Here is a 12409-nt window from a genome sequence, read left to right as displayed (position 1 = left end):
TTATGACGTCAGGACGTTGGGTTGGAGCATGCCTACTGAGCTCGCACATAAACAAAGGCAGGACGTTTCCCCCGCATTCAAATCGGATCCATCTGATTTCATATGAAAATAAATCAAAAGAAAAGTTAAGCTTCTGAAAACCTTAACCATGGAAACCCCTCTCCTCATGCGAGTTAGTGTTTTTACCGACCAAGGAGGCCGGAAGTACATGGAAGATGTTACCGAGGTCATAGTGGAGCCCGAGCCGGGAGAGGAGCAGCCGACGCCGGGCGATGGCGGAGCTCCCACCGTGGATCTCCACCAGGATGCCGGAGAGGAAACCCCGGATTTAACGGAGCCATCCGGCGGAAGAGTTCCCGCTGAAGACAGACTCCCGGTGGAGGAAACCTTCTCCCCGGGCAGAGAGTGCCCTCCCCCGGGTCAGCAGCCTGCCTCCCGCCGCTCCGTGGCGTTCTTCGCGGTGTTTGACGGCCACGGTGGAAGCGAGGCGGCGCAGTTCGCCAGAGACTGTCTGTGGGAATCCATGAAGAAACAGCGGGGCTTCTGGTCGGACTGTGACCGGGAGGTCTGCTCGGCGATCCGCAAAGGATTTCTAGCCTGCCACCATGCGATGTGGAAGAAGCTCCGTGAGTTTCCCGCAGCCCAATATTCACTGGATGAGTTTATTCTCTGACTTATTATTTATGACATAAAGCAGAGTTAGAAGCGCGCGCCATGATGTGGCTGCTAGCGCTGCTAGCTTAGCTTAGCCTGATCGAAGCTTCTAGACACAAACAGTCATTTTCCGCTCCCTGTCAGGCGTTTTAATGACTGAAGGAAGTAATGAGACGCATCACTTTGTTTTTTGTTTTATATTATGGTTTATTGGGGTTTAGGCTTAAATTAGACTGTTTTTCTCTTATTTTTTATTAGTATTTCGATGTTACTGCTAAGGTCGCTAAAGTTGGCATCTGATTGACAGCTTCATTAAAGGGCATTCCGCTGTTTTTATTAGACTTTGATTAGCTCTGATCTTAATATCTACAATCTAGATTGGCAGAATAGACAAAATAGTTCTAGATTACCCTGCAATGAACCTTTAAAAGGGAAGTAATAAAAAAACAACAACCTAAAACTGGGAATTCTGCGCTTAGTCCTGAAAGCTGTAATATAATAGCCTAAGATATGAGGTTCCTGGAAGGACAAACTGGATGGAAACAGGTTTTGATCTGCAGAGAGCACTGGTTTAACTGAAAAAACATGAAAAGGACCGACATTTATTATTCTACATGCTGATGATGTCCTATTCCCTTAGACTTGGACAAACTTTATTGTCATTTTGTACCCATAAATAAATAACCCAGTCCTTCTTTTCACTGTAGACAAGCCATGATCTGCTTATCTGTTCTCCATTTTTCATTTGGATGAAATAATAGCTGCATGAATCATGACAGCAGACAAGATAGAGGAGAGCAGGAGGCGGGGTTACCAATCTACTCGCTCTGGAGAGCAGAGTTCGCTGCTTTTAGATGTTGTCTCCAAAGTCTCCAGTAGCAGAAAAAAGTCTCTAGATTTGGCGCTAGGAGCTTTTTAGAAATCAAAGTGCTAGAGGGGTCTGAAAAGTGGCTAAATATAGCGACTAAAGCCTAAGTTGGCAACACTGCTCTTTGCATGGTTTGATGGCATTTTAGTGAAAGGATTTTAATCAAAAACATAATTAATGTGCACAAATAAGGAATAGTTGTATTAACCGTAACCATGCAGACATTGAAGCCTTGATCTGATTGATTAGATGCTGTCTGAGTGGACTAGCCTGGACATGTCAGCTGTTTATCAGTTATTACCACTCTGTGGACTTTACCAGAGACATGGAGACAGCTCCAAGGCTCTGGTCTTCAGGGTGTCAGAGACAGGTGGACATTTCTACCAGATAAATCTGTTTTTTTAATGCTAAATATTTACATTATTATTATTTTTTTTACAATCTTGGTATTTTCCTGCTCTAAGTGAGTCACTCTGTCAGCTGAATGCATGTTTTACAGTCTCTATACTCCAGTTAAGGATTAATTGTTTACTGAATTAGTTGATTATAATTTCAATAATTTATTTGTCTCATGAATTTGATTCATTCAGTCCTACTGTAAACTATATTAAACATCCTTAATTAAAGAGGTATTAATGAGACACAGTGTTTTGTCCTTAAGCTCAGTATCAAAATTTATGGGTAACTTAGTGTTTTTCCTCCATTGTTCTTCACAGCTGAATGGCCAAAGACCCTCACAGGCCTTCCTAGCACATCAGGCACCACAGCCAGCGTAGTGGTCCTCCGGGGAAACCGTATGTATGTGGCCCACGTAGGAGACTCAGCCGTCGTTCTGGGAGTTCAGGACGACCCATCCGTCCCGTTCATCAAAGCGGTGGAACTGACGCAAGACCACAAGCCGGAATTACCCAAAGAGAGGGAGCGCATCGAAGGGCTCGGTGGGAGGTAAACAGTGACCCCTGTTTCTGCATTCCTCTGCTGTGCAACATCTAGGAGGGGAAGCTCTGGGCATTTCCTGGATCGTGTTTCTGATCGACAGACCGCCATGCCGCTGGGCGCACCCCTCTAATATAAAGTTAGGATTGACCGGAGCTTTCCAAAACTCTGTTTTCCAGGAATATGTTCAGGTTGGATGTCTTCACATTCTTCCTGGGATAATTTGTGCTGAAGTGATTAGAGGTGTAGCAGTCAGCAGTAATTTAGAAGCACAAACCGGTTCTTTGAAAGCCATGGTTATGAAATAAATTCCCAAATAAAGGGTTGCATAATTATCTGTTCAGAAGAAATGAGCCGATGCTCTGCTGTCCCTGGAATCTGGATATTAAATGGACGATCAGAGGTCTGTAGGAGGTTATAGTTGGATGGGACAGATTTTGAGACTCAGACCAGGCCTGCTTTATGTCAACAGTCTGAAGCAACATCTGGACGGATCTAGTTGCTGAAAATTTAAATGATTGTTTTTCCCTATCAGCAGAAATGGCTTCACTGGTTCTACTGGTCAGAGAAATGCTGAGGTCCAGATTAATGTAGGACAAATGTTCAGGGATACGGAGAACCAGGGAAGCCAAGTTAAAACGTCACATTGGATGTGAGGTTAAATAAATATGTTTATATAAACTGTTATTCTGCCCTTTATGAAGGGAAGGGATCAAATGTCTCATACAGAAATAGACTAAAAGAAGAATGCTTTGTGTTTTCTTGCTCCTGTTATCTAAAACCTTTTTTTTCCCAATAATTGTGGACTTTGGTGGATGCTAGTGTAAACGTCTGTGTTGTCTTCTGTCCCTCAGTGTAATCAAGATGTCGGGGGTGAACCGGGTGGTGTGGAAGAGGCCCAGGCTGAGCCATAACGGACCGGTTCGCCGCAGCACCGTCATCGACCAGATTCCTTTCCTGGCTGTTGCTCGCGCTCTAGGTGAGGAATGAAAGCTTCACGCTGCCGATGGAATGGATCACACTGGAAATGTAGAGACTTGTTTATATATGATTATGTTAGCGGTCTGAGCATGTGGTGAGAACCATGTGCAGCGTTTAAACGCACCCAAAACTTATCAGCTCTACAAAGGAGTGCAAACTTGGATCTATCTGAGACATCTGGATTAATATCCAGTCAATAAATGTCAACGTGGCCTGCCATAGGCAAGTGGGTAGAGATCTGAGCGCATGCAGAGAGAAGCTGAGTGCACACAGAAACGTTCTTCACGTGATTTCAGAGTGAAGCTCGCACCAGACAGGTTCGGAATAAGAACGCTGCACATGGTTCTCGCTGCATGCTCAGACTGGTAACACCACGCTCAAGTCGTTGGCACAAAAATGACGCCATAGGTGATGTGGACCTCTTTCAGGGTTTCTAACCTTCTTTTCTCCCCCCCAACAGGTGATCTGTGGAGCTATGATTTCTACAGCGGGGAGTTTGTGGTTTCTCCGGAGCCAGACACCAGCGTGGTGGTTCTTAACCCTAGAAAGCATCGTTACATCATCCTGGGAAGCGACGGCCTCTGGAACATGGTGCCGCCTCAGGAAGCCATCTCCATGTGTCAGAAGAACAACGAGGAAGCGGTAAGCTGTTGGGCTCCTTGGACCTGAAAAGCTGCAGTAGATGATTCTGTGCTACTTCAGGTCAAAGGTGGATCAAATGATAACCAACAAGGTCTGCCTCGTCGTCGCTCTTCATCGGTGCAGTAACAGCGTTCCTCCTATAGGTACCGGGTGGGGTGTCCAGCGCCAGGAAGCTGGTGAGCCACGCGTTGGTGCGGTGGCGCCAGCGAATGCTGCGTGCTGACAACACCAGCGCCATCGTGATCGCGCTGCTGGAACCTGGTGAATCGCAGGAGACATTTCACAACGAGGAGGTCTTTCTGGACCTGGCCAAAGTGTCCCAGAGTCCTACTCCCATATCCTGCTCGGACGCTCCTCTGCTCCAGGTAAGGGTGACTCTAGCTCCTCATGTTTCAGAGATCCCTCCTAAATGAGGCTTTATATCCACATTTCCCAGAGCGGTCAGTCTAATGAAGCCCCTATGCTGGTCTTTCCTGCAGCCGCCTTCGGATGAAGACTCCATCTCCGCCATGTCGGAGCTGCTGCCTCCACTGGAGCGACGGGATGTGCTGTCTGGAGGCCCCGCCTTCTACCACATGTCTCTGTCTGACCCGTTCGCTCTGACTCCTCTCTACTCTAACAGCAGCACAGATTCCCCCGGTCACTCCGGTCTAACAGACGGCACCTCCACCGGGAGGACGTCCAACAAAAGGACTGTGGACGGCTCCCCTTCATCGGGCCTCCTGGCCAAGAAGACCAAACGCAGAACTTCTGACCGGCTGCCGCTGGTCCAGCACAACGCTGAGAAGAAGCAGGAGTCCAGCGGCGTCTCTCCCATCCTTCAGCAGCATAATAAAACCACAGTGTGTGTTTGCTGAGAACACAGCAGCTGCTGCCGGTCCGTCTGAGGCGCCCGCCGTTCTGCTTCTGTCCAGACTTCCTTCTTTGAGGTTGTTCTCCTTGGTTTCTGCTCCCCATCTTTTCCTCCAGCGCGGGTGGAGCAGCATGTTCACCTGACGGAGCTCCTCCAGGCGCTGCGGCGCCGTGAGGCTGATGGTCGGCGCTGAGCCGCGCGCTGATGATTCCTGCATATTTACTCTGCCACACGGTGTGGTCATGGATTTTAATGATAATGTTGCTGGTGTAAATATTATGACTTTTATAACCGAGTATTTAAGTACGCAGAGATGTTTATGCAAAATGAATCTATTTTTATACATCCTTTCCTCGTACGGTAGATCATGTTCCTAGATGTGCACCACCATGTTGGATCTAGACCCTGGGTTTTAACACGTCTATGTATTTTACTAATTCCTGAAAACATGTCTTGAATATAAGCAAAAGGTGCTACAGTCATAAAAAGTAAGCTAGTAGTGAGTTTATTTGTGTAAATATGTGTTTCCTGATGTCACACAGTGATCCCTCTATAAGTGACGGGAGGATTTCTAATCTGTTTGTTTTTTTATTGCACATTGCTTGGTTGGAGGGAAGGCTTCTCCTCCCCTCGTTGTGTTGAAGGCGTGTTCTTCCTCCAGCTCCATCTCCTCTCCCTGCGTTTGCATTTCTGGGTGTTGAACAGATTTCTGCAGCTTCCTCTACAGGGACCTGTGATGTCACGCTGCGAGACGAGGGAGTTTTCCCGGGGGCCGTTTGCATGAGACTCCTGTCTGACTTGATTCATTCTGTGGACTTTTTTTTGTGTGAAGAATTTTAATTTTTTTGCACTTTTAAAGTGTCTAAGAGGGAATTTCTTTGAGAGGAGAAGCGTGCAGGCTGAGTTTGAAGCACTCGCTGGACTCTTCGACACGTCCTTTTAGACGAACTGCCAGGTTTTACAGATGCCAAACCCTTTTGCCTTGTGTAGGAATCTAGTGACCTCAGCTGAATGATGAACTTTACCCAATCCTGATGCATCTCCTTGCTTTTTCTACCAATAGCTTTTTTAAACGTAGCCCTCTGTAATCTGGACCGCCATGCATGGAAACTCTGAATATCACGAATATCGCACCTGAAATCTGTCACCCCCTTCAGTCAGTCAGCATTATGGGTGTTTTACTACGGCAATGAACTTGTTTTTATTTTGACTCATTCTGTTACTTGGAGTCTTTGGACTCAGATTATTATAATTCTAGATTCATTATTAATAATGTTTAGAAAACGTCTCTTCACTCACTGCCGACCTTTGTTCTAAAAGCTGTACTAGCTGTTGTGCATGTGTGCAGTGTAAATGGACTATTCCTAAATGAAATAATTAAAATCATACTTTGAAGCTGAGTAATAAATTATTTGGGTCGTTGATTGATTGAACTTTTTTAGGCTGATAGTTTTTCTTTGACTTGTTTAATGTTAGAAAGTGTCTCTGGATCCTGTTACTGCTCACACACAGCTGCACGTTAAACACATTACGCTTTCTGGTTCTGGAGTTTTCCATCTTCCTAACCGTCACAAACACACCTTAGACTGAGAGCACTGCTCTGATTCCCCACAGGGACCGGATGATTTGCTCGATCGCTGCACATACTGTTCTCCCTAAGCTGTTTACAGACTTTGAGTTTTTTTGTTCAGTTTTTTGTTTCTAATGTCACGACTATTTGTACCCAAGATGTTCTAAGAAACAGACACCTTATGCCTTTAATGTGTGCCGTTATGTTTTTGGATTGGAAATGGTGCCTTCCCCTTTAAAGCTCCCATTCACAGCGTGTCATCTGAGGTTCCCTTTCAGAGATTATTCAATCATATAATCCAGTCAGATTAAAGGTTCAAAGTTTCTATCTACGTAAACAACATAGACTTTACAGGATTCTCTGCTCCTGGATGAGCAGGTAAATGCAGTAGATGTTGACTCTAGCGATCACTCATACTGGGCATGCTTGTAGCGACAGTGGAGAGGAAAAACTCCCTTTGAACAGGAAGAAACCTCCAGCAGAACCAGGCTCAGTGTGAGCGGCCATCTGCTGAGGCCCACTGGGGTTCAAGGAGACAGAAGCAGACATAGAAAAAGAAGCATAGATACAAAAGGCAACTGTCAACCAGCTCCACAGGCGGCCCCGTCCAGGAAACACACAGCCAGGCAGATGAGCTCCGAGCCAGCTCCCATGTCAGAGGATGAAGAGAGCACATCCAGTTAGTCACAGTCAGAGAAACAGGACTACACTGGAAAACAGGCCAAGCTCCAACATCTAGAAACAAAGGTGTTGATGGCAGCAGCACAGCTTTTTGTTTTATAACAGTGTAAAGTCAATGTACTGTGGATTATGCAGGGGGTGAATGGCATTAACGAGGTGATGATGGCATTCTAAAGTCCTGGGATCCTTCAAGGAAATAGATGCTCACTAGCTGTTGTTAAAAATCATTTTTCTGCCACATGTAAAGACATGATCTGGATGGATCCAACTGTGAATGAAGTGACTGAAGGAGGCATACATAATCATACATAATATATATATTTATATATATATATATTATAAATAATATATATTTATTAAATATATAACAAGCAAAAAGCGTTTTTTTTTTGTTTGTTTGTGAACTGTTTGTGAAAAAGACGCGCGCTGACGTGATTTGGTGGCGCCATCTTGGGGCGGTCCAGAGCTCCGCTCATTGTCATGTAATTTTCAGTTATTTTTTTTTCTGAAAATAAACAAATGAAATGTTCTGAGAGGATGGATGGATGCTGCAAAGCATAGCTGCACGTGCATTTTTATATTTTCAATACTGTATACACAAATATATACACATATGCCTCACTATCTATCTATCTATCTATCTATCTATCTATCTATCTATCTATCTATCTATCTATCTATCTATCTATCTATCTATCTATCTATCTATCTATCTATCTATCTATCTATCTATCTATCTATCTATCTATCTTCCTAACTGTCACTGATTCTTATTCTTTCTATTCCTTTGTCATCGATGCAGCTCCGCTCTTATTTCTAATGTTTCAAAGGTTCCATCCGTTGGTTTTATTTTGAAAGGACTTACAGGAAGTAGCCGGTTAGCACATCCTGTTTGGGGTCTGATGTGATTTTGGAGAGCGGGAAGAATCATGGGGGCAGAGGACTGAGGATGAGCTACCGGTGTTCATCACTTCTGTGTGCCTGAGAATACTGGATGTACTTCAGTAAACTATTGAACAACAGGAAATACTTGTTATAACCGAAGCTAACGGTGCTAAGTAGCTAGCATTAGCTTTCCAGGTGCTGTTTCTTTCCTCAGGTGAGTTATTCCTGAAAGCTACTTTAAAAAATAAAACATTTGTTAAGCAGCTGATGTAGCTGTGTGTTTCTAATGAAACTTAATGATGTCATGTTTTCACAGGTGTTGTTAGGGAACATGGCAGCCTCACCTGTGGAGTACACCATCGGTGGGGTGAAGGTCCACTTCCCCTGCAAGGCTTACCCCTCCCAGCTGGCCATGATGAACTCTGTGAGTCTGCTGCTGCTGGGGCTGTCACTCTGGAAACAGTGACCTGGTTCATCCTCAGACACTTCAGCATAGAACTGCAGACTGACTGAAAGCTCAGCCTGATGTAGATACAAATAAATAGATGAAAGCTAGGATCTGGATTAGTTTAGTTTCATTCACCTTTTGGAGAGGAGGAAGCAGAGGTCAGGACCTTTAAGTCACCCTAAAGGTCCTGGGAGGAAATCCTGGACAGCTTTTTGAGGCGCCGTCTTATAGGGCGCTCAGTTAGATAATCTGGAAATGAACATTTCCAGCCAATAGTGTTACTGGAATCCAGGACAAGACCTTATTACCTTTGGAACATTAAAAAATATGGATATTTTTATGGTAAATGTCAATGTAATAACAAGAGACGCCAACTTGGCCGAATCTATTAACAAAAATAACAACAGTGCTTGAGTGAAAGAAACACATTTCTTCAGTCCAACATAACCTTAGAGGCATTAATGCTGATACTGGAACTGACATTAAATTTATAACTTTTCAATTTCAATAACATTTTTTAAGCTTTTTTTTTTTCTTGACTTGTTAACTTTTTTTCAACTTAATTTCCAGTGGGTAATCTATCATTCAAGGTAGGGTTGGGAATTGAAAAGATTTTCACGATTCCGATTCCCTTTTTGATTCTATGAAACGATTCGATTCTTTATCGATTCTTTTTTCGATTCCAATTTGGGGGAAAAAGGAGAACAAACAATTTGATTATCAGCATCAACTTTGTTTACTTAACTATTGCACAATCTTACAAAATCAACAAGATCAAGATGTCCACAGGAAATGTGAAACTGGAGTAACATCTGTGTTTAAACGAAAAATGAATACAAGAACAAACTTAATAACCAACAATGTCTAATAACAAATGATGGGATAATAACCTATTTTAAATAACAAAAAATACTAATTATAAAACAGTAGTAGGGAAAATTAACAGTTATTTTGCAGAAAGATGAGCATATCTGCTTTTTCTGGAAGGATACAGGATCTTTCAGAGCTTATGGTGTTTCCAGCCGTGGAGAACACCCTCTCAGATGGGGTGGAGGAAGCCTGCACACAGAGGTAGTTTTCAGCCAGTCCAGATAGCAAGGGCAGCGTATCTTGCTTGTTCCACCACCACAGTGTGGCGCTATCCCTGCAGGGGATGGAGGGCAAGCTTTTATAGAGCTGGATTTCCTGATCTACCCTCTGGGCTAAGGAAAGACGGGGCTTTGATTCACAAAGTGACCGCAGCTCGTTGTCTTCCTCCTCGAATAGTTCTTCCAACTTGCGTAACTTGCGTAAGTTGCGTAACGTACGTAAAAACGTGACGTAAGTCGTGCTCCCCAGAGCTGGCGCTCTAGGCTCTGGTGCTGCGGGAATCGAAAAAAGAATCATTCAGCGAGCTGCCAAACGATGCCATGGAATCGGAAAATACGGAACCGGTTCTTAACAGGAACCGGTTTTCGATTCCCATCCCTAATTCAAGGGCTCATCTAATTGGTCAAATGCCAAAATGAGATGTACAACCATGTAGCAGGATCTTTGCTGAACTCCTGGATATAGATCTTGTGCTTCTAGACCTCACTGAGGGACGGGGGGGGACTCCATTTGTAAGGGGAATGCAGGTGATCAAAAAGGCTAACTTGTCCTATAAAGGTTTAAGGAATTTCTCTGGGTACTCCGCTAACTTCCCACATTCAAGAATCTAGCAGGGTGGATTTTGTGACAAACACTCCAGGGTTTATAGAGTTTCTAACCTGCATGGTGCTGAAGCGGCGAGCTCGTTCTGTCCTCTGCATCATGGTGTCTTTGTGTCTGCAGATCATGCGAGGGTTGAACAACGGACAGCACTGTTTGTTGGAGAGTCCCACCGGCAGCGGGAAAAGCCTGGCCTTGCTCTGCTCGGCTCTGGCCTGGCAGCAGGCTCAGTTTGGTAAGGCTACACCCACCCTCATCAAAATACTACAGAGATAAACCCTGAAGTCATTTCAGACACTTACAGCTTTTCTTTCTTTATTCTGGTAAAGAATTGCTGAATGTAGCACTTTGAAAAACATTTCATTACTGTGTTTAATAACAGATTACATTAACAGGTGTGGATTTAGGAAATTTGGGGCCCTAGGCAAAGACAGGCAGGGGGCCCTTTGAAATGGGAAGATAAAACAGACCCGTTCCACAGATAGAGAAATGTTAATAGAATAGACATCCATTATCTGTTCTAGGTTGTGTCCCTCTCTTCTTGTCCCTTTTCTTCTTGTTTTCCTCTCTATGTTTTGTACTCAGCTGACTTTTCATGCTGTCTCTAAAGGAATGAAAGATTTTTTTTATTGAACAGGATGGAATCATTTCAGATTTAAAGAACTTTCAGAAGTTTGAATTCTGAATATGAGCGACTTTTCCTTTAAAGAAACATTCAGTCAGCCCCTTTTTAAAGGCAAACCTTTAAAAAGATATGAAAATAAGAAAGAGTGACGGTTTATGAGGCTAAATTTGCAACCTGAGGTCTTCATTTTATTTCTAGTTCATATTTAGATGCTGCTTTGTGTTTTTTACATATAATCGGAATAAATTGAATTGAGTTTTATATTTAATTTAGATAAAAATTAAATATATTTAAATGCATTCAAAATATTTTCTTAAATCTTAAGTGTGCGGTTTCTCCTCATAGTTGATCTACTGCATTGTTGCCGTCGGCCTGTTTACTCACCAGCAGCATCATCTCTTCTGCTGTTTTCAGCTAAACTCAAAGATGGAGGAGCTCCATCAGGGGATAAAAGTCAGCCTGATAAAGATTTGGGCGCAGGCAAGAAGTCAGAGTCTCCGAGTCCGTGTCACTGTGCGTGTCACAGGGCTTCTGATGGAGCAGCAGGTCAGCCTGCTGTGGTGGACCTGACCGTGTCGCCCTGCAAGGATGCAGCACAGCCATCGCACACAGCATCGCAGCACGGTGAGCAGCCCGCTCTTCCCCATAAACTAAACCTCTGTAACCGTCCGTACTTCTCCGGTTCCTGCCATTTTTAAAACTTAACTGGATGTCCAGTCAGTGAGGAGCATGGCTGCAGCTGCAGCATCCTCCATGTTGTTCTTTCTTTCTTTCCCAGTCTGGGCAGCTGCTCAGCTTTCTGTGTCTGTGTGACTTTTCCAGAGGAGTCTAAAGACAGAAGACAGTCTTTATCGTCTCGTCTGTCAGAGAAAGTTCAGGCTTCGCTGGACGCCAACAGTGACAAAGATGAGGACTTCAGGCCAGACAGGAAGCGCATCCGTACCGCAGAGCACCAGGTAACCACGGGTCACCGCTCGCTATCTGTGATCATTAACTTTGATTTTTGACACATTGAAGAAGGGACCTAAAGCCGGCCCCTCGGGGCCCCTGTGCAGCTTTTTCACATGTGATGCTGTTGCCAATTAAAGAACCCAGAGGATGAGGCTTAGAAGCTGCTGGTAGAAACCATTTAAACCACGCAGCAGCCTGCACTGGTTGGATCCTCACTTTCTGAACTCAAACCCAACAGCCCCTCCTAGTGGTGGTCTGGTATTACTGTAACTTCACTGGAATACAGATGAGTTCAATGTTTAGCTAATAGATGGACAGAAATCCTGCTCACGCTGGTGTTAAAGTGACCCCCCCGTTTCCCTTTTAGAGCCATAAAAAGCAGCGAACACAGCGAGGCGTCATATTCATGGATGATGAACCGGAACCAGAGAATGAAACTTCTGGTCCTCAGAGCTGGAAAACGGCATCAAGCAGCCAGGCGGCCGGTTCGTCCTCATCATGCAGTGTAAGTCCATCTTTACGTTCTTTAAAACGTAAAGAAAAAATCTGTTTCATAAACCATAAACTTTTATACTAGAAGTGCTGTGTGTGTGTGTGTGTGCGTGTGTGTGTGTGTGTGTGTGTGT

The 12409-nt window shown here is 44.3% G+C and overlaps 2 protein-coding genes across 2 annotated transcripts in view; both read left to right on the top strand.

The window, feature by feature from the left end:
* ppm1da (protein phosphatase, Mg2+/Mn2+ dependent, 1Da) lies at positions 1–5131 on the top strand. The gene is made up of 6 exons (XM_038304621.1): positions 1–626; positions 2239–2467; positions 3313–3437; positions 3900–4081; positions 4225–4446; positions 4561–5131. The coding sequence occupies exons 1-6, from the start codon at positions 149–151 to the stop codon at positions 4936–4938; spliced, it is 1614 nt and encodes a 537-aa protein (XP_038160549.1). The 5' UTR covers positions 1–148; the 3' UTR covers positions 4939–5131.
* Positions 5132–8051: 2920 nt separating this feature from the next.
* The window catches only part of brip1 (BRCA1 interacting protein C-terminal helicase 1), a 53787-nt gene continuing 49429 nt past the window's right edge, over positions 8052–12409 (top strand). Inside the window, exons 1-6 of the mRNA XM_038304624.1 lie at positions 8052–8284; positions 8387–8494; positions 10331–10442; positions 11247–11456; positions 11655–11788; positions 12151–12288. Coding sequence (XP_038160552.1) covers positions 8402–8494; positions 10331–10442; positions 11247–11456; positions 11655–11788; positions 12151–12288 — 687 coding nt within the window. The 5' untranslated portion in view covers positions 8052–8284; positions 8387–8401. The remainder of the gene's footprint in view (positions 8285–8386; positions 8495–10330; positions 10443–11246; positions 11457–11654; positions 11789–12150; positions 12289–12409) is intronic.

The sequence above is a fragment of the Cyprinodon tularosa genome, unplaced genomic scaffold (genome assembly GCF_016077235.1).
Source record: "Cyprinodon tularosa strain WSP-4 unplaced genomic scaffold, ASM1607723v1 ctg539, whole genome shotgun sequence".
NCBI classification, from domain to species: domain Eukaryota; kingdom Metazoa; phylum Chordata; class Actinopteri; order Cyprinodontiformes; family Cyprinodontidae; genus Cyprinodon; species Cyprinodon tularosa.
Note: the sequence above shows the minus strand (reverse complement) of the source record. Positions and strands in the feature narration are given on the sequence as shown.

Excerpts from the sequence above, each read along its gene's own strand:
- ppm1da (XM_038304621.1), top strand. The coding sequence starts at position 149 with ATGGAAACCCCTCTCCTCATGCGAGTTAGTGTTTTTACCGACCAAGGA. Across the intron at positions 2,468-3,312 it reads ATCGAAGGGCTCGGTGGGAG|TGTAATCAAGATGTCGGGGG; the intron begins GTAAACAGTGAC and ends TCTGTCCCTCAG. Across the intron at positions 4,447-4,560 it reads CGGACGCTCCTCTGCTCCAG|CCGCCTTCGGATGAAGACTC; the intron begins GTAAGGGTGACT and ends TCTTTCCTGCAG.